A 24,237-nucleotide genomic window follows, 5' to 3' on the forward strand; every position below is an offset into this window, starting at 1 on the left:
ATGTGATTTCAGAATAAAAAGAAAGAAATGGTTATTAATCCCCCAGTAGATCTGATGGAAAATGTATTTCAACGATATGCATGATTGGGGGTTACCTCAAGCTAAATTTAAATCACTATGGCTTACTTGACTACTTCACTCCTTTGGGGAATTCCTATTACACTATCATGCTTCCTCCCTCTGCCAAGGAAGCAATGAATCAGTCAAGAGAATAGGAAAGTTTTGCTCCATTTTTCCATAGACCCATTCCAAAGTTAAGAAAAGAGAAGAAAAGATGGAAAATATTTGACTGTAAGATCTGGAACTCCTACGACATTATTTGAATAAGATAGAACAATTACTCAATGAAGATCTTGACTTAAAAGGACACCATCACCTCAGAGAAGAGCTATTGATCAGGAATAGAATAGAATAGAATAGAATAGAATAGAATAGAATAGAATAGAATAGAATAGAATAGAATAGAATAGAATAGAATAGAATAGAATAGAATAGAATAGAATAGAATAGAATAGAATAGAATAGAATAGAATAGAATAGAATAGAATCTGGAAGGGACCTTGGAGGTCTTCTAGTCCAGCCCCCTGCTCAAGCAGGAGAACCTATACCATCTCAGACAAGTGACTGTCTAGTCTCTTATTAAAAATCTCACTGGTTAATTGTCCTCACTGTCAGGAGGTTTCTCCTTGGTTGGTCAAAAATGAAGTGATATAGTCTTTGTTAATGAATAAGCTTTGGAGTTGAATAGTTATAAGAGACTTAATGAGTGGAATATAATTGTTAGTTTAGAAGTAGATATAATGTGAAATTTTTGAAATGGTTTTCAATTTTTTGATTTCTTTGTTTTTTGTATATTGTAAATGTTTTTTTTTGTCTTTGTTGGTGTATGGTGTGTTTTTAACACGAAATGTAAATAAAGATTCATTTATAAAAAAAAGAAGTTTCTCCTTAATTCCAGGTTGCTTCTCTCTTTGATCAGTTTCCAACTGATCCAATGATGTTTTATCTTGAAATAGAAATGTGCTTCAGTAAATAAATTCAACATTTATTATCTTGGGTCATTTGAACGATGAAATGGAAAGGCATATAAGAAAGTAAAAATACCTTACGCCCTATATGGTACAGTAGTAATCCTTGACTTACAACCATTTGTGACCATTCGAAGTTACAACAGCACTGAAAAAAAGCGATTTATGACCATTTTTCACACTTACAACTTTGCAGCATTCCCTGTGGTCATGTGATCAAAATTTGGGTGCTTGGTAGCAGGCAATGTATTTAAGACAGTTGCGATGTCCCAGGAACAAGCAATCACCTTTTGCGACCTTCAGACAAACAAAGTCAATGGAGAAGCCAGATTCATTTCTCAGCCACGTTACAAACTTAACAACTGCAGTGGTTCACTTAACAACTGTGGCAAGAAAGGTCACAGAACGGGGCAAAACGCACCTAACCACTTTGTTGCTTGGCAACAGAAACTTTAGGCTCAATTGCGGTTATAAGTTAAGGACTATTTGTACCAATGAAATCTTTCCTATTTTGCAAAGTAATTTATATGTGTGGATCTAGAATTAGATCTAGACAGTGCTTTTTTTGTAAAAGAAAAAGGTGCCGGAACTCACATATGTTATACAACCCGCCTTGCTTACCCTACAAGGTTCCATCCAAAAAAGGTGCCGGAACTCCGTTCTGAGCGTTCTATGAGAAAAAAAAGCCCTGGATCTAGATAGAAATAAGCAGTGAAAGATCCTGAGGTACAAGACTATTTTTTTTTAATTCCATTTATATCCCGCCCTTCTCCGAAGACTCAGGGCGGCTTACAAACTTAGCAGTAGCCTTCATTCTATGTATATGCCTGCTTATTAGGGCTTTCACACACACACACCCCAAGCGGCATTATTACAAAGTCAGCTTAATTGCCCCCAACAATCTGGGTCCTCATTTTACCTACCTCGGAAGGATGGAAGGCTGAGTCAACCTTGAGCCTGGTGGGATGCGAACCTGCACTAATTGCAGGCAGCTGGTGTTACTTAAGGAGGCATTAGCCCACTGCTCCACCAAGGCTCTTTTAGATGGAATAGTCAACTGTCTGAAGCCATTAGGACAGTTTTCTCCAATCTGTTGTCTTTCAGATACGTTGGATCTAATTAGAATTCTGAACCAACAGGGTCAGGTCTGGAAGCTGTAAACACGACATATCTGAAAGGCCACAAGTTGGCTAAAGTCGCATTATTGAATAACACAGACAGCCCTTCCATCAGGGGGTTATTCTTAAAAAAAAATATTGCAAGCTTACTTTCAAAATCATGAGGCACAGAAATCCTTTTAAATAAGGCATGGTGACTTTAGTTTATCAAGGTTTCTACTTTTTAAGAGACCATCAGCGCAAGGTTGTAGATAACTAAAGCAGGAAAGTGCCCTTTGCCTTTCTGAATTTTCTTTAAAAGTCATCTTTATTATTGTATTCCAAGATAGCAGCACCAAGAACAGATGTAGGACCTGAGCAACAAAGAACTGCAGCCGATTAAACACACAAAACAAAATGAAGATCTCTTACAACTCTCTTAGCAACGTTGTCTGTTTTGCTGGTTTGGAAATGAAGTGGTCAAAGCGAGGCAAGCTGGTGGCTGATTACATTTACATTCACCTAATTGTATGACTTTGTAAGTCCTTTTCCCACTCGCACACAGCAAAAGCACACTCTGACAACACCTTTGTTCTGGGATATCCCCTTCCCGCTGCTGTCATCTTGTCCCTAGCTTATGAGTAAAAAGGCTTAACTTCTCCAGCTAGAAGATTTATCTCTTCTTCAGCTGTTTTGGTCTTCAGATAGTGTTTACCCACATATTCTGACACCACCACCCTCCAGAGCAGTGCTAAGCTGCACAAAATCTGTTGGGCTTTGTTACCCCATTTCCTGCACTGCACTGATGGGGGACAGAATTGGGATAGGGATTGGCAACGGGAACAGCTAATTCCCTGCTGGCATAGCTTTTTGCTAGCACGTAGGTAGATGGAGAGAATCTCTACTCAACAGTGGGGAACGACCCTTAGTGTACTATTCTAGGAGATCACTATCTTCAGGCTTGGTGCTGGTTCTTTGTATCTCCACAAGTAGAAATGTTAAGGACCCATGTTTTTTGGGAGTGGGTGGGGGGAAAGAACATTCTGAAAGGTGTCAGGGGTGTTCTCCACCTTCTGTGGGTGAAGTGATGGATGGTGAACAAAGCGAGAATTCAGTCTCTGCATTTAGTCCATCTAGCTTGCAACAAGATCCTCTTCCCTGGGCGTAACCTGGCTGCTTTTTGACAGCCTCCAGGAGGAATTTGCTAGGAAGCAGCGCCTGTGAATCACACACATATACACACACAGACACACCTGCCCACAACATTCATATTGCACCATCCCGCTTTCAACAGCAAGGCCACGGCCTCCTCTTTGCAGTACCCTATCATCTCTATGGCAACAGATGCCATGACCATCAGGTGATGGAGGGGGCTCTCTGGCAACCAGAGTAATCTCTCTGCGGAGCTGGACCCCTTCCTTTGTATTTTTGGCAGTGGCATTACCGGCCAAGATGCCATTACAGATGCCATTTCATAGGCACCATAAAGAAGCCAATCCTTCTGAGGCCCAAGGAATGCTTTCTGCCTACGGAAAACCAGTGGGATCAATCCCATTTCACAATACACCCTCGGCCCACAGCCCTCAAGTGCAGCTTGGCCTGTGCACCTTGAGTTGAGTGAGGGGGAACAGGGATTCCTCCAGTCTCTTGATGTTCTTGCTCCATGGTTGATTCTGCTGCTTCCGTGAGCTCCTCTTCTTCTCGGCTTTGAGCAGGTGGCAGACAAGGGCCTTGGCGCTAGCATGGAGCCAGCTGGGTCCCGAGCTGGAGTTGCCCTGCAGGACCCCAATCAGGTCTGGCAGGTCCTGAGGCAGGCAGTAACGGGGAAGAAGGCGCAGAGCACGTGGGATGTCCCGCCGGTCACACAGTTTATTGAAGTAGGCAATTATCCAGTCACCTCGCTGGACTGTTCCAGCCACACCTTGAAGTTCACTTTGTAAACAGGCCATGGCTGCCCCAAAGAGGTCATAGGGCTCTGGAGCTTTACCACCGGAGCTATTTGCCTCTCCTTGCCAGAGTCCATAAGCGCGGGCACTGCCCGCACTCCACAGCAGTAGCACCTGGCCCTGCTTGCGACCCACGAGTTCCCGTTGGGCATACACCCAGGGCAAGATGCCAAGTCGCCCCACGTGGCCCAACTCCCAGAGGTCCAATAGCACAGGGCAGCCCAGCGCCGACCTCAACAACGCAGCAAAGGAGCAGACCAACTGCTTGTGTTCCTCTGAATCAGGAGAATAGATCAGCAGGATGGGACAAGAACGGTGCCGGCAAGGCGCATCTGGAAGAGAGCAGAAATGAAAGGGATGAGGAATGCTTCTTACAGGATCTTGGGTCCTTTTTTTATTGCAACCTAATAACCTGCCAAGGAACAACTGATCTTCCAAAACTTTTAATTAGCGAGGTTGTTTTATTGTCCTGTTATATTTTTTTGCACTTCCCCAACAAAAAAATTGTCGGGCTAAACTATTTCTCTTTTATGGCCTACTCTTTTTATTGTAAAGGCTAGTCAGAGACTATAATAAGATATTTGATTTGATCTTGCACTTCACATATTTATCTCAAAGACAAGACACGTGGTAAAAGTAGAGTTTCTTTTTTTTAATAATCTACATTTGGAAGCCTCAGAAATAATTCCTTAATGTATGTACATGCACCTGAATCAACTCAAATTCATTTCTTTTTAGCGTTTCTCTCTATGCCATCGTCCCCAGTACATGTTTTATTTTAATTTAATTTAATTTAATTTAATTTAATTTAATTTATTAATATTTCTATACCGCCCTTCTCCCGAAGGACTCAGGGCGGTGTACAGGGCAAGAATAAAACACAGAAATTTACAAAAAATAAAAGATAATTAAATACATGCCCGATTAAAAATACAGTTGATACATGGTAAAAGAAAACCCCCAATAAAATAGTAAAAAACCCCACCAATCCCCCCTCAGGCCAGGCCGGCTTGCTCGAACAAGTATGTTTTCAGATCGCGGCGAAAGGAGCGAAGATCGGGCGCCGTCCGGAGCTCAACCGGTAACTGGTTCCATAGCTCCGGGGCGCCCACAGAGAAGGATCTCCCCCTGGGGGCCACCAGTCGGCATTCTCTGACCGGTGGCACCCTGAGGAGGCCCTCTCTGTGGGAACGCACAGGGCGGAGGGAAGTAGACGCCGGCAGCAGGTGTTCTCTAAGGTACTCCGGACCCCTGCCATGTAGGGCTTTAAACACCATTACTAGCACCTTGAATCTCACCCGGAAGACAACTGGCAACCAATGCAGCTCACGGAGCAGAGGTGTAACATGGGAGTATCAGGGGACTCCCAACACAACTCTCGCGGCTGCATTCTGTACCAGTTGGAGCCTCCGGGTGGTCCTCAAGGGAAGCCCCATGTAGAGAGCGTTGCAGTAGTCTAGACGAGAGGTCACGAGCGCGTGAGTGACCGTGCATAAATCATCCCGGCTTAGATAGGGCCGCAACTGGCGCACCAGGCGAACCTGGGCGAAAGCCCCCCTAGTCACAGCCACCATGTGATCTTCCAAGGTGAGCCGTGAATCTAGGAGGACTCCCAAGTTGCGAGCCCTATCTACGTTAGTTTGCTTGCGTTTTGTTTTTTTATTAACACCGTAGATCCATGTAGATGCAACATTAAACCAGCATTGTGACAGCGTTTAAAATACAGATTACTGAACAAGGTAGTGTGGACTGTTCTATATGTAACACTAAGCGAATATACATGTCTCAAGATCCTGTAATAATGCTAAGCCCTGATCAGCATATCTGTATACTGGTAATCCTCAACTTACAGGTGTAATTACAAGCGTGCAATTTTGGTTGTTAAGTCATGACAGTGATTAAGTGGGTCATATGACCGCAACCAATGTTACACTCTTTTTTTTTGCCACAATCACTGAGCAAACGCCATGGTCACTAAGCATAGTTTGCTATGGGAACTCTGAATGCAGGTTGTAAGTATTCTTTTAAAAAGTCTGTTGTAGCTTCAAACGATCACTAAGTGACCAACCAAGGACTGCTTGTATTGGACTATGACCAAATACAACAAACCAACCACATTTAGCATTAAATGTGTATCAAGTGTCTGCATGTTGCAAAAAGCTATTATCCTTCTGGCTGACTACCGTAGGAGCCTGAATTTCTCAAGAGTCAGGATGAGTTGGAAGGGACCTTGGAGGTCTTCTAGTCCAACCCCCTGCTCAAATGGCTGTCCAGTCTCTTCTTGAAGACCTCCAGTGATGAAATTGAGAGGGCTCCGCTGCAAAATAATATTTTCTGTCTCGCTGCTCGAGATTGGTAAAAGCAGGGGTGTCAAACTCAATTTCATTGAGGGCCACATCAGCATTGCGGTTGCCCTCAAGGGGCCGGGTGGGTATGGCCAGGGTGGGCGTGGCCTGCTGGGTGGGCATGGCTAGAGTGCGTATGGCCTACTGGGTGGGCGTGGACAGCTCTACATCATTCGCATCAAGGGTGCCTATGGGGGCCTGGGCAGGAGTGGGACAGATCTGAGGGTCTCTGGCAGAAGGAGGGTCTCTGGGCCAGGGCCAAGGCAGTGGGGGCCGTTCCCTCACTGTTTCCAGGATGGCTTCGCGGGCCACATGAAACCACTTCGCAGGCCGGATCCGGCCCCCGGGCCTTGTGTTTGACATGTCTGGGTAAAAGTATATAGTATATAGTATATATATAGTATATAGTATATTTCCCCCACCCACACCCATTATGAACCAGTTCATCTGATGCTTTTTACCTCTACGGAGTCGGTGCATATTCCAGTGAATCAGGAAGATCGCCAAAGCCAGCAATCCCAGGCCCAAAACTACAGCAAAGGCCAGCAACCCCCAGCGTCGTTGAGAAACTAGCAGAAAAAGAGATTTGAAGGAAAGTGATGTAAAATCGCTACAGAAAGTCATTCTTGATTACCCGTGCATTTCTGCAGAAATGTATTCATGTGTTATCTCCTGCTTATCACTTTTCCCCAATCTGGGCCTGTCAGCTGGGATTCAGCCGGTTCGCACCACTTCGGCAGAACCGGTAGCTAATTTTTTTGTTGCCCAGGCCCAGAACGGACTTCCGGAAGCGGCATCCACACAGAGAACCGGTTGTTCACCTATTTGAATCCCACCGCTGGATGTACAGTGTATAGAGGTAGTTCTCAACTTACAACCATTCATTTACTGACCATTCAAGGTTACAATGGCACTGAAAAATGTGACTTGCAACCAGCCCTCACACTCACAACCAACATAGCATCCCCCATGGTCATGTGGTCACAATTGCTTGGCATCCAGCCTGTTTGCAGTGTCCTGATCCCAGCCAGCTTCTAGCATGCAAAGTCAATGAGAAACGCCAGATTTACTTAAAGACTGCAGGATTCACTTTTCAATTGCAATGATCCACCTTGGCAAAATGGCTGTAAAATTGGGCACGATTCACCTAATAATAATTTTACTTAACTATGGAAATTCTTTTCTCAGCTGTGGTCGTAAGTCACTGAGGTACCATGGTGCCTCAGACCATCTAGCCTGGCCCTGTGTGGCCAAACACTTCTGGAAGGCATCAAGTTGAGGGTAGTTTAAATAGTACAGTGAATATTTTGTTTAAGAGTTGACCCTTATGTAACTAAGACAGCTTTGTTCACATGGACAAGGAACTTTAAGGAAATCACAACACGTCCCAAATAGAACCCCAAAGGGAAACAAACATCCCAGGAAAGAAAATCCTACAACTGATGACTGAACATGTTCAATTTGCATTAAAACTCTTTTTTGACAGAGTGAAAAAAATCAGAATATAAAAAGCATGAGAAAGGGAATTGAGTATAACCCGGTGGTTTTCAAACCTGGCTTGTTAAAGTTGTGTGTGGACTACAACCACTGGTGGGATTCAGCCACTTCACATCACTTTGGCTAATTTTTTGTTGCTCAGTCCCAGAATGGACTTCCGGAAGCGGCATCCATGCAGAGAACCGGTTGTTCATCTATTTGAATCCCACCACTGACTATGACTCCCAGAATTCCACAAGTTGAAGTCCACACATCTTAAAGTTGCCAAGTTTGAAAAACACTGGGATAACCAAGGAAAGAATGGTTGATTGGCTGAACACATACAGAACTTAGGTATGTTTTGAAAGTCACACCTCTGAAAGCATAATTATTTCCCTTTCTTGTGTAATACATTAGGGGAATAAATCTCATTCATTATTTTCATACTAGGTAATTTTTTCAATCAACCATTCCATCTTATATGATAGAAGGCTGGAATCATAGCGCTCACCTTAAATAAAATGCTTCAAACTCGTAAGGAAATGGGATGGACTGAATGTAAGGTTGGTAAAACAAGAAACGGAGAAAATGGATCTGCTACCCTCACTGCAACATTTTTATCTGTGCTTTCCCTTGTTAATCTTTAATTGAGACTGTCATATCATTTTTCCTTCTGGCCATCAGAGAGGGAAAGGAATGCTAGCAATTCCTCCAATTGCTGTCATTAATCATGTCATTCTGCTTTCTCAGGAATGTCCTAATGCAGGGGTGTCAAACTCAATTTCACTGAGGGCCGCATCAGCATTGCGGTTGCCCTCAGGGGGCCAGGTGGGTATGGCCAGGGTGGGCGTGGCCTAGTGGGTGGGCGTGGCTAGAGTGCGTATGGCCTACTGGGTGGGCATGGCCAGCTCTACATCGTTCACATCAAGGGTGCCTATGGGGGCCTGGGCAGGAGTGGGGCAGATCTGTGGGTCTCTGGCAGAAGGAGGGTCTCTGGACCAGGGCCAAGGCAGTGGGGGCCGTTCCCTCACTGTTTCCAGGATGGTTTCGCGGGCCACATGAAACCCACTTCACGGGCCGGATCCGGCCCCCGGGCCTTGTGTTTGACATGTCTGTCCTAATGCTTTGCTTATTCATTGGTTTGAACCACCACTGTCGACCCTTCCATAAATTCTCTAGCTTGTTTCTTTAAGATCTGGAATTTCTTCAAAATATTTGAGCAAGACCCAGGAGTGTTCTCTCTACCTCCCATGAAGCACCACAGAAGACACAATATAATGGACTTTTTTCACAACAGGATCGCACAGCCTCCTGTTTATTTACCCTATTCTTGACGGAACAGTCTTGTAACTTACCATCTGGACACAGGAGTCGCTTGCCAGCAAACTGTACATCAGAACGCCACACCTAACAAGTGGGAAAAAAAGAGGTGGAATGGGACAGTGGAACTCAGTACAGATAGTTCTCGACTTACAACAGTTCATTTAGCGACCATTCAAAGTTACAACGGCACTGAAAAATGTGACTTAGGACCGTTTTTCACAGTTATGACCTTTGCAGATCCCCATGATTACATGATCACAATTCAGATGCTTGGCAACTGGTTTATATTTATGGGCCATTGCTGTGTCCCAAGGTCACGTGGTCACCTTTTTGCGATACTGAAAAGTCAGTGGGGAAGCCAGATTGACTTAGCAACCAGGTTAATGCAGTGATTCACTTAACAACTGAGGCAAGAAAGGTCATTAAAAATGGGGCAAAAATCACTTAGTAAATGTCTCACTTAACAATAGAAATTTTGGGCTCGGTTGTGGTCGTAAGTTGAGAACTACCTGCGTAGTGATGAAATGCGTTAATGTGCATTTTATTCTTATCAAGTTGTTAGCTAATTTGCAAATGCAGGCAGTCCTTGACTTGGAACCATCTGTTCAGTAACTATTCAAAGTTAGGGCACTGAAAAAAGGGACTTACGACCGGTCCTCGCATTTATAACCACTGCAGCATCCCCAAGGTCATAGGATCAAAATTCAGGGGCTTGGCAACAAGCAGGTATTTATGATGGTTGCAGCATCTTAAATCACCATTTGCAAACCATACTCAGATGGCTTCTGAGAAGCAAAGTCAACGGGGGAAGCCAGATCGGCTTAACGACTGCATAATTCACTTAACAACTGCAGTGATTCGCTTTACACCCATGGGAAAAACATCATTAAAATTGGGCACAGCTCACTTAACAACCTCCTTAATTAGCAACAGAATTTCTGGTCCCCCATTGCGGTCGTAAGTTGAGGACTACCTGTAACCTTAGCAACTGCGCTTAGTGACCATTTGAAGTTACAACAGTGTTAAAAAAAATGACCCAGCCATAAGTCCCTGCCTTTGTGACTTTCACAGTCTCTCTCTCTCTGCTCTTATTTTCACTTGCTTATATTCACCCCATATCGAGATATCCTCAAAGAGAAAGAACCCCCAGTTCTCCTGAAGGAAATAGCCTTGGTGGAGCAGTGGGCTAATGCCTCCTTAAGTAACACCAGCTGCCTGCAATTAGTGCAGGTTCGAGTCCCACCAGGCTCAAGGTTGACTCAGCCTTCCATCCTTCCGAGGTAGGTAAAATGAGGACCCAGATTGTTGGGGGCAATAAGCTGACTTTGTAAAAATGCCGCTTGGGGGGGTGGGCGAAAGCCCTAATAAGCAGGCATATACATAGAACGAAGGCTATTGCTAAGCACATTGATTTGTGCTTCTTAGATTGTAAACCGTCTTCGGAGAAGGGCGGGATATAAATGGGATTTTAAAAAAAATAGCCGGAAGCAAAAGGAAAACTGAAATAAAATTGTAATCATAACGAAAACCATAACATCCAGGTGATGTGATTTTCACTTAGCGACTGCTTTGTTTAACAGCCAAGCTGCCAGTCCCAATTCCTCACTGAACTACCTTTAATTGACTAAGGAATTACTCCTTCATTAGTTAATTGCTAAGAGATGGGAGAAGGTAAGCTAGTCCTTACCAGTGCACAACTTGCCAGGGCTGTCCAAGGAAGAATGAGGTTCAGCTCACCCAAGGCAGATCCCCCTGTCTGCAAAACATAACCTTGAATTAAATCCAGGGTACATCCTTCTTCTGCTACCACGTCCATATCAAGTAGAACATCATATTTTAGGCTTTCCTCACCCGACAGTCATGGTGGAGCAGTGGGCTGATGCCTCCTTAAGTAACACCAGCTGCCTGCAATTAGTGCAGGTTCGCGTCCCACCAGGCTCAAGGTTGACTCAGCCTTCCATCCTTCCGAGGTAGGTAAAATGAGGACCCAGATTGACTTCCGCTGGCGGCGCGGCGCCGAAGACAGCCTCCCCTGGCTGCCCGCGGCTCAGCTGTTTGTTTTTTCGCCCGAAACAGCGCCGATCAGCTGTTCGGGCGAAATTGAAGCCCCCTCCTCGGGAGAAGAGGAGGGGGTGAGGCCCCAGGTAGGGGTAGAGTTCTCCGAGGCCGCCTGAGCTTCGAGCTTGGGCGGCTGAAGGATCGAACTCCCCCGAAGCCTGGGTTGCTCCCAGCTGGCTGTCGTCTCTGCTCCGAATTTCCTGGAGCAGAGCCAGGCGTCTGCGAACCATCCCTGCCTGAAGAAAGGACTATGATTTAAAGGAGCAGGCAGAGCGGTACAAGAGGAAAAGGTGAAGAGATGAAGAGGATTATTTTATTTTACTCTCAAGCTTGATGGACTATGCTTAAAACTTAAAGTGAAAGTGCGTCACAATTGTAAGTAAAAGATGGCGGCTAAACCTCCCCCTAGAACTTTTCGGAGTGCTGGAAATTCTCCGGTGCAACAACAATCATTACTGCAGGCGTTGCATTCTCCTGATGTATTGACATCGAAGGATCTTGAAAAACATACCCAGTTAATTTTGGAGTCAATGGGTGTTAAATTTGCACAGATGGAGGAGAAATTGGAGAAATTGGAGCAGAGAATGGAAGAAAGGATGGAGCAGAAACTTAGAGAGATGAAGGTAGACATTTTGTCCTCAGTGCATAAAGTAGCTAAATGTGTGGAGGTGCTGGATGATCAAGTGGAAGACTTGACTCAAAAGAATGCTATATTAGAAGCAAAAGTATTGGAAATTGAAGATTTAAAAGACAAAATGGATAGCGAACAGAGTTTGGCTCAATTTTACCAGATGCAGTTTGCTGTTAGAATTAGAGGCCTAAAAGAGAATATTAAGGAAGATTTAAAGCAGCTGGTTTCTGAGGCTTTTGAGGGGGTATTGAACCATCCAGCATCTGAAATAAAACAAGGCATGGACAAAGTGTTTCGTGTGAATTCCTGGATTGCTAAGCAGAGAAAGTTGCCTAGAGATGTGGTGGTTTATTTTGTAAAAAGGGAAATTAGAGATGAAGTTATACAAGCTGCCTATGATACTAAAGTTGTGATTGCTGGTCAAGAAGTTTTGGTTCTAAAAGAAATTCCTCCAAAGATTTTAAAGAGAAGGAAGGACTTTATATTTCTTGTGCAAGAGCTCAAGCAAAGAGATATAAGGTTCAGATGGGAGATCCCAGCTGGGTTGAGCTTCATGTATGATGGCAAAAGGTACTGTTTGGGTACTGTGAAGCAAGCGCATGATTTTTACAACAATGTTTTAAAAGCAACCCCATCAACACTTCTGGAAGCTGCAGAGGGATCTGGAGAAGGAGAACATCAAGAGGATGAAGATGGACAGATAGACGAGAAGGGTACAGGAGGAGATCAAGCTGCAACTCTTTTGGATGATCCTAGAGAACAGAGGGTGACGCGTGCTGCCTTAAAACGCTCAAAAAAGATTAAAAAATAAGACCAGTAGAAATCTATGGAACTTCCACAATATACTTATAGTCAAGTGGTAGCTGTGTTTTTAAGAGTTTTGGGATGATATCTATGGTAACAGAATGTTCAATTTGGAATTAATGGACAATTTACTACAGAGGAAGAGGAAGAAAATTTTGTGGGTTAATGCGGGTTAATTTGTGTAAGAACTATCTATTATAGCCTATTTTGGCTAGAGAGGTTAATAGGGATAGGTGCTTGTGATGTGTAAGTGAGAATATGTCTAGGTAATAGTGAATTGTGGAAGAACATAGATGGGAATGATGCTAGTTTTCTTTTATTTTAGTTCTTTATACATATTTAGTATTGTTAAGGATTGGTTTACTCTATATAAGCTAGAGAGTGATGGATTTTAGAGTTTATAATTGTTAGTATATGATTGTTTATGATTGCTTTTTAGATATATACCTTGTATTTTGCTCTGGGAAGTCGGGGGGGGGGAGGGGGGGAGGAGGGGAAGTAGGGGGGTGGGAGGCAGGGGAGGGAGGAGGGAGAGGGGGAGGGGGGGAGGTAGGGAGGGGAGGAGGGAGGGGGAAGGGGGGTTTTTCAAAGGAAAATTGTATTTTAAAACTTTTCAATAAAAAAAAAAAAAAAAAAAATGAGGACCCAGATTGTTGGGGGCAATTAAGCTTGACTTTGTAATAATGCCGCTTGGGGTGTGTGTGTGAAATCCCTAATAAGCAGGCATATACATAGAATGAAGGCTACTGCTAAGCTTGTAAGCCGCCCTGAGTCTTCGGAGAAGGGCGGGATATAAATGGAATTAAAATAAAAAAAAATAAATTTCTGGAAACTACCTCAAATTCCTCCTCTTGAGACCGGGAGTCACTTACGTGGGTGATGGTATAGACAGGTGGTTCAGGTCTGCACTGGCTTGAAGATACCGGCTGGCATAAGGCTGAACTAAAGGAAGCTGGTGTGCGAGAACGGAAGTTTAAGTGAAGTTGCAGGAATTTCACACTGAGAGAGACATTCCAGGTAGCATCTAGAAAGAAAGAACAAAGTCGCTTGTCTTCATTCTTCAGTCAATGCCCTATCATTTCCAGTCTTTTCAGGAGAAGTATGTTGTACAGGTAGCCCTTGACCTATGACCACAATTGAGCCCAGGATTTCTGTTGTTAACTGAGATATGTGTTAAGTGAGTTTTGCCCTCTTTTACAACCTTTCTTGCCTCAGTTGTTAAGTGAATCATCGCAACTGAGAAGTTAGTAACTTGGTTGTTGTGAATCTGGCTTCCCCAGTGACTTCGCTTGCTAGACGTTTGTAAAGTGTGATCACATGACCTGAGGACACAGCAACAGTCATAAGTATGAACCCATTAGGGAAGTGGACTGAAAGCTAAAACATACAAGGAACGGTTGCTGGAATTGGGTATGTCTAGTCTAATGAAGAGAAGGATGAGGGGGGACATGATAGCAGTCTTCCAATATCTCAGGGGCTGTCACAAAGAAGAGGGAGTCAAGCTATTCTCCAAAGCACCTGAAAGCAGGACAAGAAGCAACGGATGGAAACTAGTCAAGGAGAGAAGCAACCTAGAACTAAGGAGAAACTTCCTGACAGTTAGAACAATTAACCGGTGGAACAACCTGCCTCCAGAGGTGGTGAATGCTCCAACACTGGAGGTTTTTAAGAAGAGACTGGACAGCCATTTGTCTGAAATGGTATAGGGTTTCCTGCCTGAGCAGGGGGTTGGACTAGAAGACTTCCAAGGTCCCTTCCAACTCTGGTGATGACCTATAAAGCCCTTAATGGCTTGGATCCGGGATATCTGAGGGAACACCTGCTGCCAGCATCAAGCTCCCTTCGTCCTGTGCGCTCCCACAGGGAGGGTCTTCTCAGGGTACCGCCGGTAAAAGATTGCCGGCGGACAATACCAAGGGGGAGGGCTTTCTCTGTGGGTGCGCCTGCCCTCTGGAACCAGCTGCCTGTAGAGCTTAGGACTGCCCCTGACCTTCGCTCATTCCACCGGGACCTGAAGACCTGGCTCTTTGAGCTTTCTGGCCTGGACTGAGAGTATTAACTGGGGTTTTAATTGTATTTTAATTGTAATTGGGGGTTTTAGTTCGAGGTTAGTGTAATCATTTTAATTGTTTTTAATTTTTGTAACTTGTTGTATTGTTTTTAAAAAACCTTGTGAACCGCCCTGAGTCCTACAGGAGAAGGGTGGTATATAAGTCTAATATAATAATAATAATAATAATAATAATAATAATAATAATAATAATAATAATAATAATAATAATAATAATAATAATAATTATTATTATTATTATTATTATTATTATTATTATTATTATTATTATTATTATTATTAAACTTTTATTCATAAAACATGAAACTCAGTCTACTGAACACTCAAATTGACCGGCACTAATGGTTGACACAGGTTGCTGCCAGCATCCTAGGTATCAACCAGGTATCTCCTTAAAATGTAAGATGTTCCGAGTAGCGCAGTTTTTTGTAGCTTTGCTGGAGTTATTGCAGGAAGCTGAAATTTCTTGATGTGTTATGTATTATTATTGATCATCGCACAGTCAGCCAGTTGTTCAGACTGGATTTGGCATTTTTGTCTACCTATTGAGTCCTTACCAAGGACCTGGGATAGGCAGATGTGGATGTTTGATGGTATTACAGATATCGTCGCAAGGTGGAAGCAGTTCCTAGTAAGGCCGCCTTTTGCAATTGACTGATGGCGAATTTGTCAATGCCAATGGTGTTCAAGTGGTGCTCCAGTTGTTTTGGGATTGCACCCAAGGCGCCTATTACTATTAGTACTACCCTTGCTTGCCTTTGCCACAGTCTTTCTATTTCTATTTGAAGGTGATTGGTTAGACTAATTTTCCAATCCCAAGATATAGACATGATACGATGAACTTTAACTTTCTTTTATCTCTAGCTAGCTAGTCCCTGTTGACTGGGAATTAAGAGAACAAACATTCAACATATCTGGAAGATAACAGGTTGGGAACATTGAAATAGGCCAGATCGATGAATGATGCAGGCTCCGTATAAGGCAGTGTGATGGTTACAACCAATGATATAGGACAGATCTGACCTTTCGCTTTCATTTCCAGAAGATCATGTTTCCCAATGGTTTGAATATTAACAAGTCAATGTTTCTCACTCATTCTGGCCCAGATTATATTACTGAAATGAAGAAATACTTCACAACAGAGGAATGAGGCAAGGTTTTTTTTATGTGAAAGACTTGAGCAATCAGGTCTGATTTTAAAAAGAAATAGCTGAGCTCACCTTAATGCCTAAATCTTGGACTTTTTTCCAAAAAAAATCAGATCTTATAAGTTTGAAATCTGCCCTTTTTTGATTACTTCTATATTTCTTTCCAATTAGCAATCTTCCTGGAGGTAGAGAACTAGTGCTAGCTGTCTTTCTGATAACATTTCCTTCTGCTCCCGCATCTTGAAGACCAAAAGGTCTTTCAAAGCAAGTAAGCATTCATTTTATATCCTTTAAAGTTTCATGTCAAAAACTACTATCACATCCAACTGGAAATTGTGAAAATGTTAATCTCCCTGCTTAGCATCCTACCACTGGATTCAGATCTCAAAATTCCATTCATTGATTGCAACTTGCAGTATACAACACACTTGCAGTATGCCCCACATCTGGTCGTGATATGTACAAAATGGACAGACCTGTAGCATGACCCATTTATGAAGCACTCTAGTTCTTCCTTTTAACCAGAATTGGATGGAAATCCCAGAGCATAGTGTTAATATTAAGGCTACACCTCGGAAGCTATGGATGCGGTTAAATAAAAATTGTCTGTATTAATTATTGCAAACAGTTACTTAGGAATAAACGCTCAGAGTTGCTCTAGGCCATGGGTCTTCAAACTTGGCCCTTTTATGATTTGTGGACTTCAACTCCCAGAATTCCTCAGCCAGGCATGCTGGCTCTAGGCATTTGCAAAGGAAATTTGAACGAGCAGACCATAGGCTAGAGAGATACTCAAAAAGAATCCAGACAGTAGCAGGTTACAAAGCAATGGCTTGTAATCACAAAGGTTCATTAGCTGGCGAGTACCAATGATGACGCTATGATGTTCATATTAAGAGTCTATTCAGAAGAACAGTACAAAGAAATTGATATTCCTGAATGAGGGGCTTGGTATCCTAATAAACTCATTCAATTCAACAGGTAGAGATTAATTATTAATCCCAGGGTCTCTCCCTGAAAACAAAGATAGAGGTTCACATTGTGACTTAAGTAGACTCACCTGTCTGGTGTGGGCACTCAGTGTGGCTGGTGTTCATGTAAGAAAACTAAAAAAGATAAATCATGTGAGTTGTGACTCATCATATAAAACCCTGCAGTTAATATTTACACAGATTTAATACTCAAAAAAATCTAAGTCCTACCTTTCTTCATTAAATATCTGTCATACAAACTAGAATGAGAAACTGCCCTAAATCATAGCACTGAGCTATAGTAAATGTTTTAATTATTGACTCAAGGATGAAGCCTGACTATTTAACTTGATTTTAAAGACTTCTAGAAATGAAGATTTATTACAATTTATGGGGTGGGGTGGGGGAAACCTGTAATTCAACCGGTAATAATAACATTGTTTTAAAAATTAAACTTTGCTCAAATGTCACTGGACCTAAACTCTCATGACATCTCATACAAGATCAAAAAGATCTAATGTGATTTGCCATCGTTTCTATTTTAATTCAATTTGGAAAGTCACAGGGATGTAGGCAAAGCAATGGTACCTTGCAGATACCATATTAGCAATCCCTACATTAGATATTTTTTCTAAGGACTGAGTCATTTGTAGTCATGCAGATGTAGCCCATAGCAACCTAACTAGAGGTACTACAGTCATCATCTTCTGACACTACTTGAGATAATCCACAGAATTTTAAGTAAATATGCATATTATATGCTGCTGATGCCTACTGTCCTTGGAGAAACTTTCTACGCTTTTTTATTTATTTTCGGGGTTTTTTTATTTAAAAGACTTACATGGCCACCTTCTTATACAATATAACCCCAGATAACTACAACAATCAGATTTCTATGCTGTAAATCAGGCATGTCAAACTGCCGGCCCATGGGCCAGATGCATCATTCATTTATTTATTTATTTATTTATTTATTTATTTATTTATTTATTTATTTATTTATTTATTTATTTATTTATTTATTTATTTATTTATTTTATTAATGGGATTTATATCCCGCCCTATCTCCCGAGGGACTCAGGGCGGCTAACAACAACAAAACTTAAAGGTCTCTGTACAGTAAATTAAAAATAAAATTTGAAATAAATTAAAATAAATTAAAGAATAGAGTTAGAATTGTAAATATAATTAAAATCCGTGTCAGTCTAGGTCAGCCAGGTGGAAAAGGAGTGTTTTGAGGCTGCGGCGAAAGGACTGGAGATCTTGGGCCATCCAAAGCTCAGGGGGGAGCTGGTTCCACAGGGCTGGCGCTCCCACAGAGAAGGCTCTTCCCCTGGGGGTCGCAAGCCGACATTGTCTAGCCGACGGTACCCTGAGGAGGCCTTCTCTGTGTGAGCGTACTGGGTGATGGGAATTCGTTCCCGGCAGCAGATGGTCCTGCAAGTATCCCAGGCCTAAGCCATGTAGGGCTTTAAAGGTAAGAACCAGCACCTTAAATCTCACCCAGAGGGCAACCGGTAGCCAATGCAGCTCACACAGGAGGGGTGTAATATGGGAGTATCGGGGTGCTCCCATCACTACCCGTGCAGCTGCACTCTGCACCAGTTGAAGCCTCCGGGTGGTCTTTAAGGGCAGCCCCATGTAGAGAGCATTACAGTAGTCTATACAGGAGGTAACGAGTGTGTGGGTGACTGTACGTAGGGCATCTCGGTCTAGAAAGGGGTGCAACTGGTGTACCAGGCGAAAAGTTGCGATACGTCACGAGTTTGACATGCCTGCTGTAAACGTATGACAGCTACTGCTGTGCAGGTTATGAGGTTTTGCTTGACAAAAAAAATAAATACAGGAAATCCTGAACATAAAGCTTGAAGTTGCCTTCAAGCTTTACGTTTTTATTCAGCTGAACAAAGACGGGCTTCTCTAAAAGAGAGAAAAAGCCCCAAATATCAGAAAACCCTTATTTTTATACCTTCTTTGATTACATAAGAAAATTCACCCAGCAAAGCTGACACACATAAGATACAGACTTCGCCCTTTAAGGCTGGCATACTGTCGATAAGAAGGAAGAAAGCAGAAGTAGCTAAAAATGTTCCCTTTTGGGTGTTCCCCCAAGACACCAGATGTTCCCTTTTGGGTGGTTTGGGTGTTTCCCTAAGATACCAGCTGTTCCCGGGTGGGTTAGGATATTGGCTGTTTCCTTTGCTGTCCTTTTATGACCTTGCATTCTTATGACCTTGCATTAAGAAAACCAAGATCATGGCATCCGGCCCTCTCAATTCCTGGCAAATAGATGGGAAGAAATGGAGGTAGTGACAGATTTTATTTTCCTGGGCTCCAAGATCACCGCAGATGGGGACTGCAGCCAAGAAATTAAAAGACGCTTGCTCCTGGGGTGGAAAGCCATGGCAAATCTAGACAGCACACTAAAAAGCAGAGACATCACCTGTCAACAAAAGTGCATATAGTCAAGGCTATGGTCTTCCCAGTTGCAATGTATGGCTGTGAAAGTTGGACCATAAGAAAGGCTGAGAGACAAAGAATTGAAGCCTTTGAACTATGGTGCTGGAGAAGACTCCTGCGAGTACCTTGGACTGCAAGGCGATCAAACCGGTCAGTCCAAGAGGAGATCAACCCTGATTGCTCTTTAGAAGGCCAGATCCTGAAGTTGAAACTCAAATACTTTGGCCACCTAATGAGAAGGAAGGACTCACTGGAGAAGAGCCTAATGCTGGGAAAGGTTGAGGGCAAGAGAAGAAGGGGACAAGACAGAGAATGAGGTGGCTGGATGGAGTCACTGAAGCAGTAGGCGTGAGCTTAAACGGACTCCAGAAGATGGTAGAGGACAGGAAGGCCTGGAGGAATGTCGTCCATGGGTTCGTGATGGATCGGACACAACTTCACAACTAACAACAACAACATTCATGGTTCTGCAAGTGGCCAGAGATAGTGGGGCCATCTGCACGTATTCACAATTGATACTGTCCCCTAAGTCTGGGTCAACAATACATTTTAAAAGACTTTTGATGACTGTTTACCAAGTTTCAAAGATTTACAAGGACGTACTTTGGGCTGAGTAATTTTCCTTTGGAATGGCGCATTTTGCTTTAGAGGTGGTCCTCAATTTATAACCTTAATGCAAGGGTGTCAAACCTGTAATGTCACATGACATTTCGCGACGTATCATGACTTTTTTTCCCATGGCCGGCAATGGGGTGGGCACAGTTTCACCATGACGCATCTGGCCCATGGGCCGGCAGTTTGACACCCCTGCCTTAATGGAGTCTGCCCCTCACAATCATAAGTTATGACTGGCCTGATTTTATGACCTTTTTTGCAGTGATCATTAAATAAACCAATGGTTCACTATGGGCCGTTTTTGCCAAAAAATGGAAGTAAGTGTCATTTTTTGACAAAACTCTCACAAAATGCAGGTCATGTGACTGTGGGACATTGCAAACAGCTGTAAATGTGGGCCAGTTGCCAAAGACCCAACATATGGTCACATGATTGCGGTGGGAAGGGTCGCCTTGGAACTTTGGAAGTGAGTTGTAAGTCCCCCCACAAGGAGGTTCACCATAACTTCAAACAGTTAGTAAGCAACAAGTCGTAAGTAGAGGACTCCCTATATACATGCATCATGGCTGTGTACTTTCGTAACAGCACAGTTACAATCTTCTTCAACAGTGTCTAAACTAGATAAAGTTCATTGCTTTCATTGTATGCTTGTACCTTCAAAATTCAAGAGCTTTCATTAGACTTGTAATACATCATAGTGACTCAGTTCTTAAGAGGCAACTATCTTGTAAGGATGTGATGGGTGTCTGTGTGTAGATGTATCTCTTACCTTGAAGCAGAGCTGTGGATTCACATCTACGCTTTTAATGACGTATGCCTAGAATAAGAACTACAGTTTAGGACAATGGAAGGGATCACCTCTTTCTCTTTCTCTCTGTCTCTGTCTCTCAGAACCCATAATTTCTTTGTGAAATTAAGTCCTTCTTACCTCTTAATAACCTTGGTAAAGCAAACTCAATCAGCAAATCTTCCTATTAGTACATTTACAAGGACTAAGATTGGGGACTATGCTGCCTCCAGATGTTATTAAAAACCAGGAGGGTCTGGTTGCATTTTTTTCCAACTTGTTCAAAATGTAGCGGTTCTTGTATTCATGGGTGTGCTGGAGTTCATCCACATCAGCGGTCCCCAACCTTTCCAACGCAAGCACAAGCATCCTCCCGCTCATGTGCCCTCTGTGTCTGCAAGTGGAACTTCATGCGCGAGCACAAGGGCCTACCACCCGTGCAAGTGGGGCTTCACACATGCGCTTATCCGCCACTCACACGCTTGCCCATCACTGGCGTGGCCCGGTTTTGAACAGGCTGCGGCCCTGGGGGTTGGGGACCCCTGATCTACATAGCATCTCTACCACAGGAGCTGCACTTGGTACTGGTTAATTCTCGAGTGCAATTTGAAATGCTGATTGTTACTTTGGAAGCCCTATATGCGCAGGCCTGCTATCTCCAAAACTGCTTGCTCTGAGCAAATCTACCTATCCAGTGAGATTGGAAAGAAAAGCCAGATTAAGAGTCCTGCTTTTGAAGGAATGTGATCATCAAGGACCTGATGCACAAGACTAAGGGGCCCCTCTTGTGGAGCAGGCTTCCCCCACATACAAGGTCGTCTTCTTCCCTCCTCCTCTTCCGCTTCCATGGAGAAGGGTTTTGGGTTTTTTTGTTTTGACCCATCTGTTGGAGATTGGCCAAAAGGATGATTTTGCCCCAAGGTTTCCAGACACGATGAACTGATTAGGTGGGAAGGTGATGGTGATTAGCTTTGGGATTTTTAATCTTACTTACTGCAATAGGAATTGTAAGCCCCTCGGTGTCTTCACCCTGGAATGGCATAGAAGCCTGAATAAATAAAGAAAATAAATCAAATGAATTCCAGAGGTACAATGTCCCAAACCTCTCGGAACGATCTTCCCGCACCTGCTTCTCTCTCATTTCCTCAACCAGCATGGCAGGGTGGGAGAGGCACTCTTGGAATCTGCCTGGTAAGGACATTCCCTTAACAAACACCGTTCTGCCTTCCCCCTTTTGTCTTCCGTCTGTTCAGGAGACGGAGTGGGTCAGTGTAAGGCCTCCACTAAGGAAGTAAGTTCCTAGAATCACTTGGCCCTCATTTGGCTGCTTGGCTGCCCTTCATCAAGTCACAAAACCTTGTTATTCTCATCCCATTCAGTGTGTTCTCCATGTCCCTTCACCTGGCTGACTTCAGGGACGGTGGAATTGGGGATATCTTGGCAGGTTGCCTCTGGAGCAGAGTTTTCCTTCCAGCAAAGTGAGACAGTGGGGTGAAAGAAGCAGCGGCCACTCAAAGACACGGCCATTTCGGTCCTGTCACTGGAACTGAAGTCATGGAAGCACGCTGAGGACCAGAGATCTGTAGCATCTAGCAAAATAAGCAGGGAATATATATGAATGAATGAATGAATGAATGAATGAATGAATGAATGAATGAATGAATGAATGAATGAACGAAGGAACGAAGGAACGAATGAACAAACGAACCAATGTCTATGTTTTTATGTTATTTCTATACTGCCCAGCGTTACTCTTTGAGGGAAATCTGATAAATATGATAGATTAATGATTGAATGAATTAAACATTTCCAAACATATACTAATTTCTGACAGCTTTTCAATTCCTCCTCTGTGCTCTGATACTATGACATTAATATTGTATTATAGTGTAAGGTGTGTCTCTAGTGTTTATTTTGTAGGGGAAAACAATCTTTTTCCAGAAACCCCAGACAACAGCTCTGTTTTGTTTAGAAATACTCTTTTCTCCCTTCTGCCGGCATGGTCTATAGTAATCTATTTGATCTGTCACAAAGAATAAACTAAATTGCAAAGGTGAGTATGAGTTTGGGAAATGGATTTTGGGTTAGTTACAAATAAGCCTGCAAACACCTGTTAAAAATATATGGTTTCTACCATTCCATTTCCAACATACAGCTACCCCAGCTGAGTAGCTACTCTGTTCTCTCGGGTAGAAATAAATATGGAAGAGAAAATGATCTTTCCTTCCTTCCTTCCTTCCTTCCTTCCTTCCTTCCTTCCTTCCTTCCTTCCTTCCTTCCTTCCTTCCTTCCTTCCTTCCTTCCTTCCTTCCTTCCTTCCTTCCTTCCTTCCTTCTCCTTTTGACATGTTATATGTAAGGTAGGTTACAAAATAAGATACTATATAGTTTCCCAGAAAAAGTAAAAGATTACACCATGTTTGAAATAGTTCTAATTATTAACTATACAACAGTGAGTTGGCACAGAAAATGTAATTCATCCAAGAAACACAGACTGAAATTATGTAAAGTTATCCTGTTTTATCTTCATAAAAAATCCCACGAATTCTGCTGGATTTAAAGAGAACAGCTAAGCTTCCACATTTATAATCGCCACAGTTTTGTTAAATATAAACTGGCTGGGTTCACAAATCTCAGAAAGTCTAAAGCAAATAAAGCATGTTAAGGCTGATGTTTGAAATTGGCCAATGACAGCCAGCTAATCATTTATTAGCTAACTGATTCTGCAAACATTTGCTAAGCACAACTTGAAAATAACTGTTTTGAACACCACAACTCTCTGTCTTTTAATTGGTGAAGCACCTGCCCCTTCAGCAGAATGAAAAGGAACATTTTCAAACCTTGACAAAGACCATTTACAGTACAGACAACATATGTATTCATTAAGCAAGCCAGAGATTCAGTATAACTGTAACAGAAGTGAAGTATTGATTGATTCAGTTTGCCAATGATCAGGCAATGATCTGACATAGTTTAGTTTTATCTGTTGTTGTTATTAGTTGCGAAGTCGTGTCTGACCCATCACAACCCCATGGACCATGTTCCTCCAGGCCTTCCTGTCCTCTACCATCTTCTGGAATTCATTTAAGTTCACGCCTACTGCTTCAGTGACTCCATCCAGCCACCTCATTCTCTGTCATCCCCTTCTTCAATCTTTCCTCAATCTTTCCCAGCATTAGGCTCTTCTCCAGTGAGTCCTTCCTTCTCATTAGGTGGCCAAAGTATTTGAGTTTCAACTTCAGGATCTGGCCTTCTAAAGAGCAGTCAGGGTTGATCTCCTCTAGGACTGACCGGTTTGATCGCCTTGCAGTCCAAGGGACTCGCAGGAGTCTTCTCCAGCGACATAGTTCAAAGGCCTCAATTCTTTGTCTCTCAGCCTTTCTTATGGTCCAACTTTCACAGCCATACATTGCAACTGGGAAGACCATAGCTTGACTATATGCACTTTTGTTGGCAGGGTGATATCTCTGCTTTTTAG

General features: G+C 43.0%; 1 protein-coding gene across 1 annotated transcript in view; it reads right to left on the bottom strand.

The window, feature by feature from the left end:
• Nucleotides 1–1,759: 1,759 nt before the first annotated feature.
• Nucleotides 1,760–24,237, bottom strand: part of IL17RE (interleukin 17 receptor E) — a 48,374-nt gene continuing 25,896 nt past the window's right edge. The window contains exons 9-17 of the mRNA XM_081320086.1: nucleotides 22,162–22,349; nucleotides 21,755–21,808; nucleotides 20,743–20,790; nucleotides 16,988–17,033; nucleotides 13,581–13,732; nucleotides 10,903–10,971; nucleotides 9,248–9,299; nucleotides 6,878–6,985; nucleotides 1,760–4,403 (exon numbers count right to left, since the gene is read on the bottom strand). Coding sequence (XP_081176212.1) covers nucleotides 3,709–4,403; nucleotides 6,878–6,985; nucleotides 9,248–9,299; nucleotides 10,903–10,971; nucleotides 13,581–13,732; nucleotides 16,988–17,033; nucleotides 20,743–20,790; nucleotides 21,755–21,808; nucleotides 22,162–22,349 — 1,412 coding nt within the window. The 3' untranslated portion in view covers nucleotides 1,760–3,708. The remainder of the gene's footprint in view (nucleotides 4,404–6,877; nucleotides 6,986–9,247; nucleotides 9,300–10,902; nucleotides 10,972–13,580; nucleotides 13,733–16,987; nucleotides 17,034–20,742; nucleotides 20,791–21,754; nucleotides 21,809–22,161; nucleotides 22,350–24,237) is intronic.

This window comes from Vipera berus, assembly GCF_964194415.1.
Source record: "Vipera berus genome assembly, chromosome: 2".
Lineage (NCBI taxonomy): Eukaryota > Metazoa > Chordata > Lepidosauria > Squamata > Viperidae > Vipera > Vipera berus.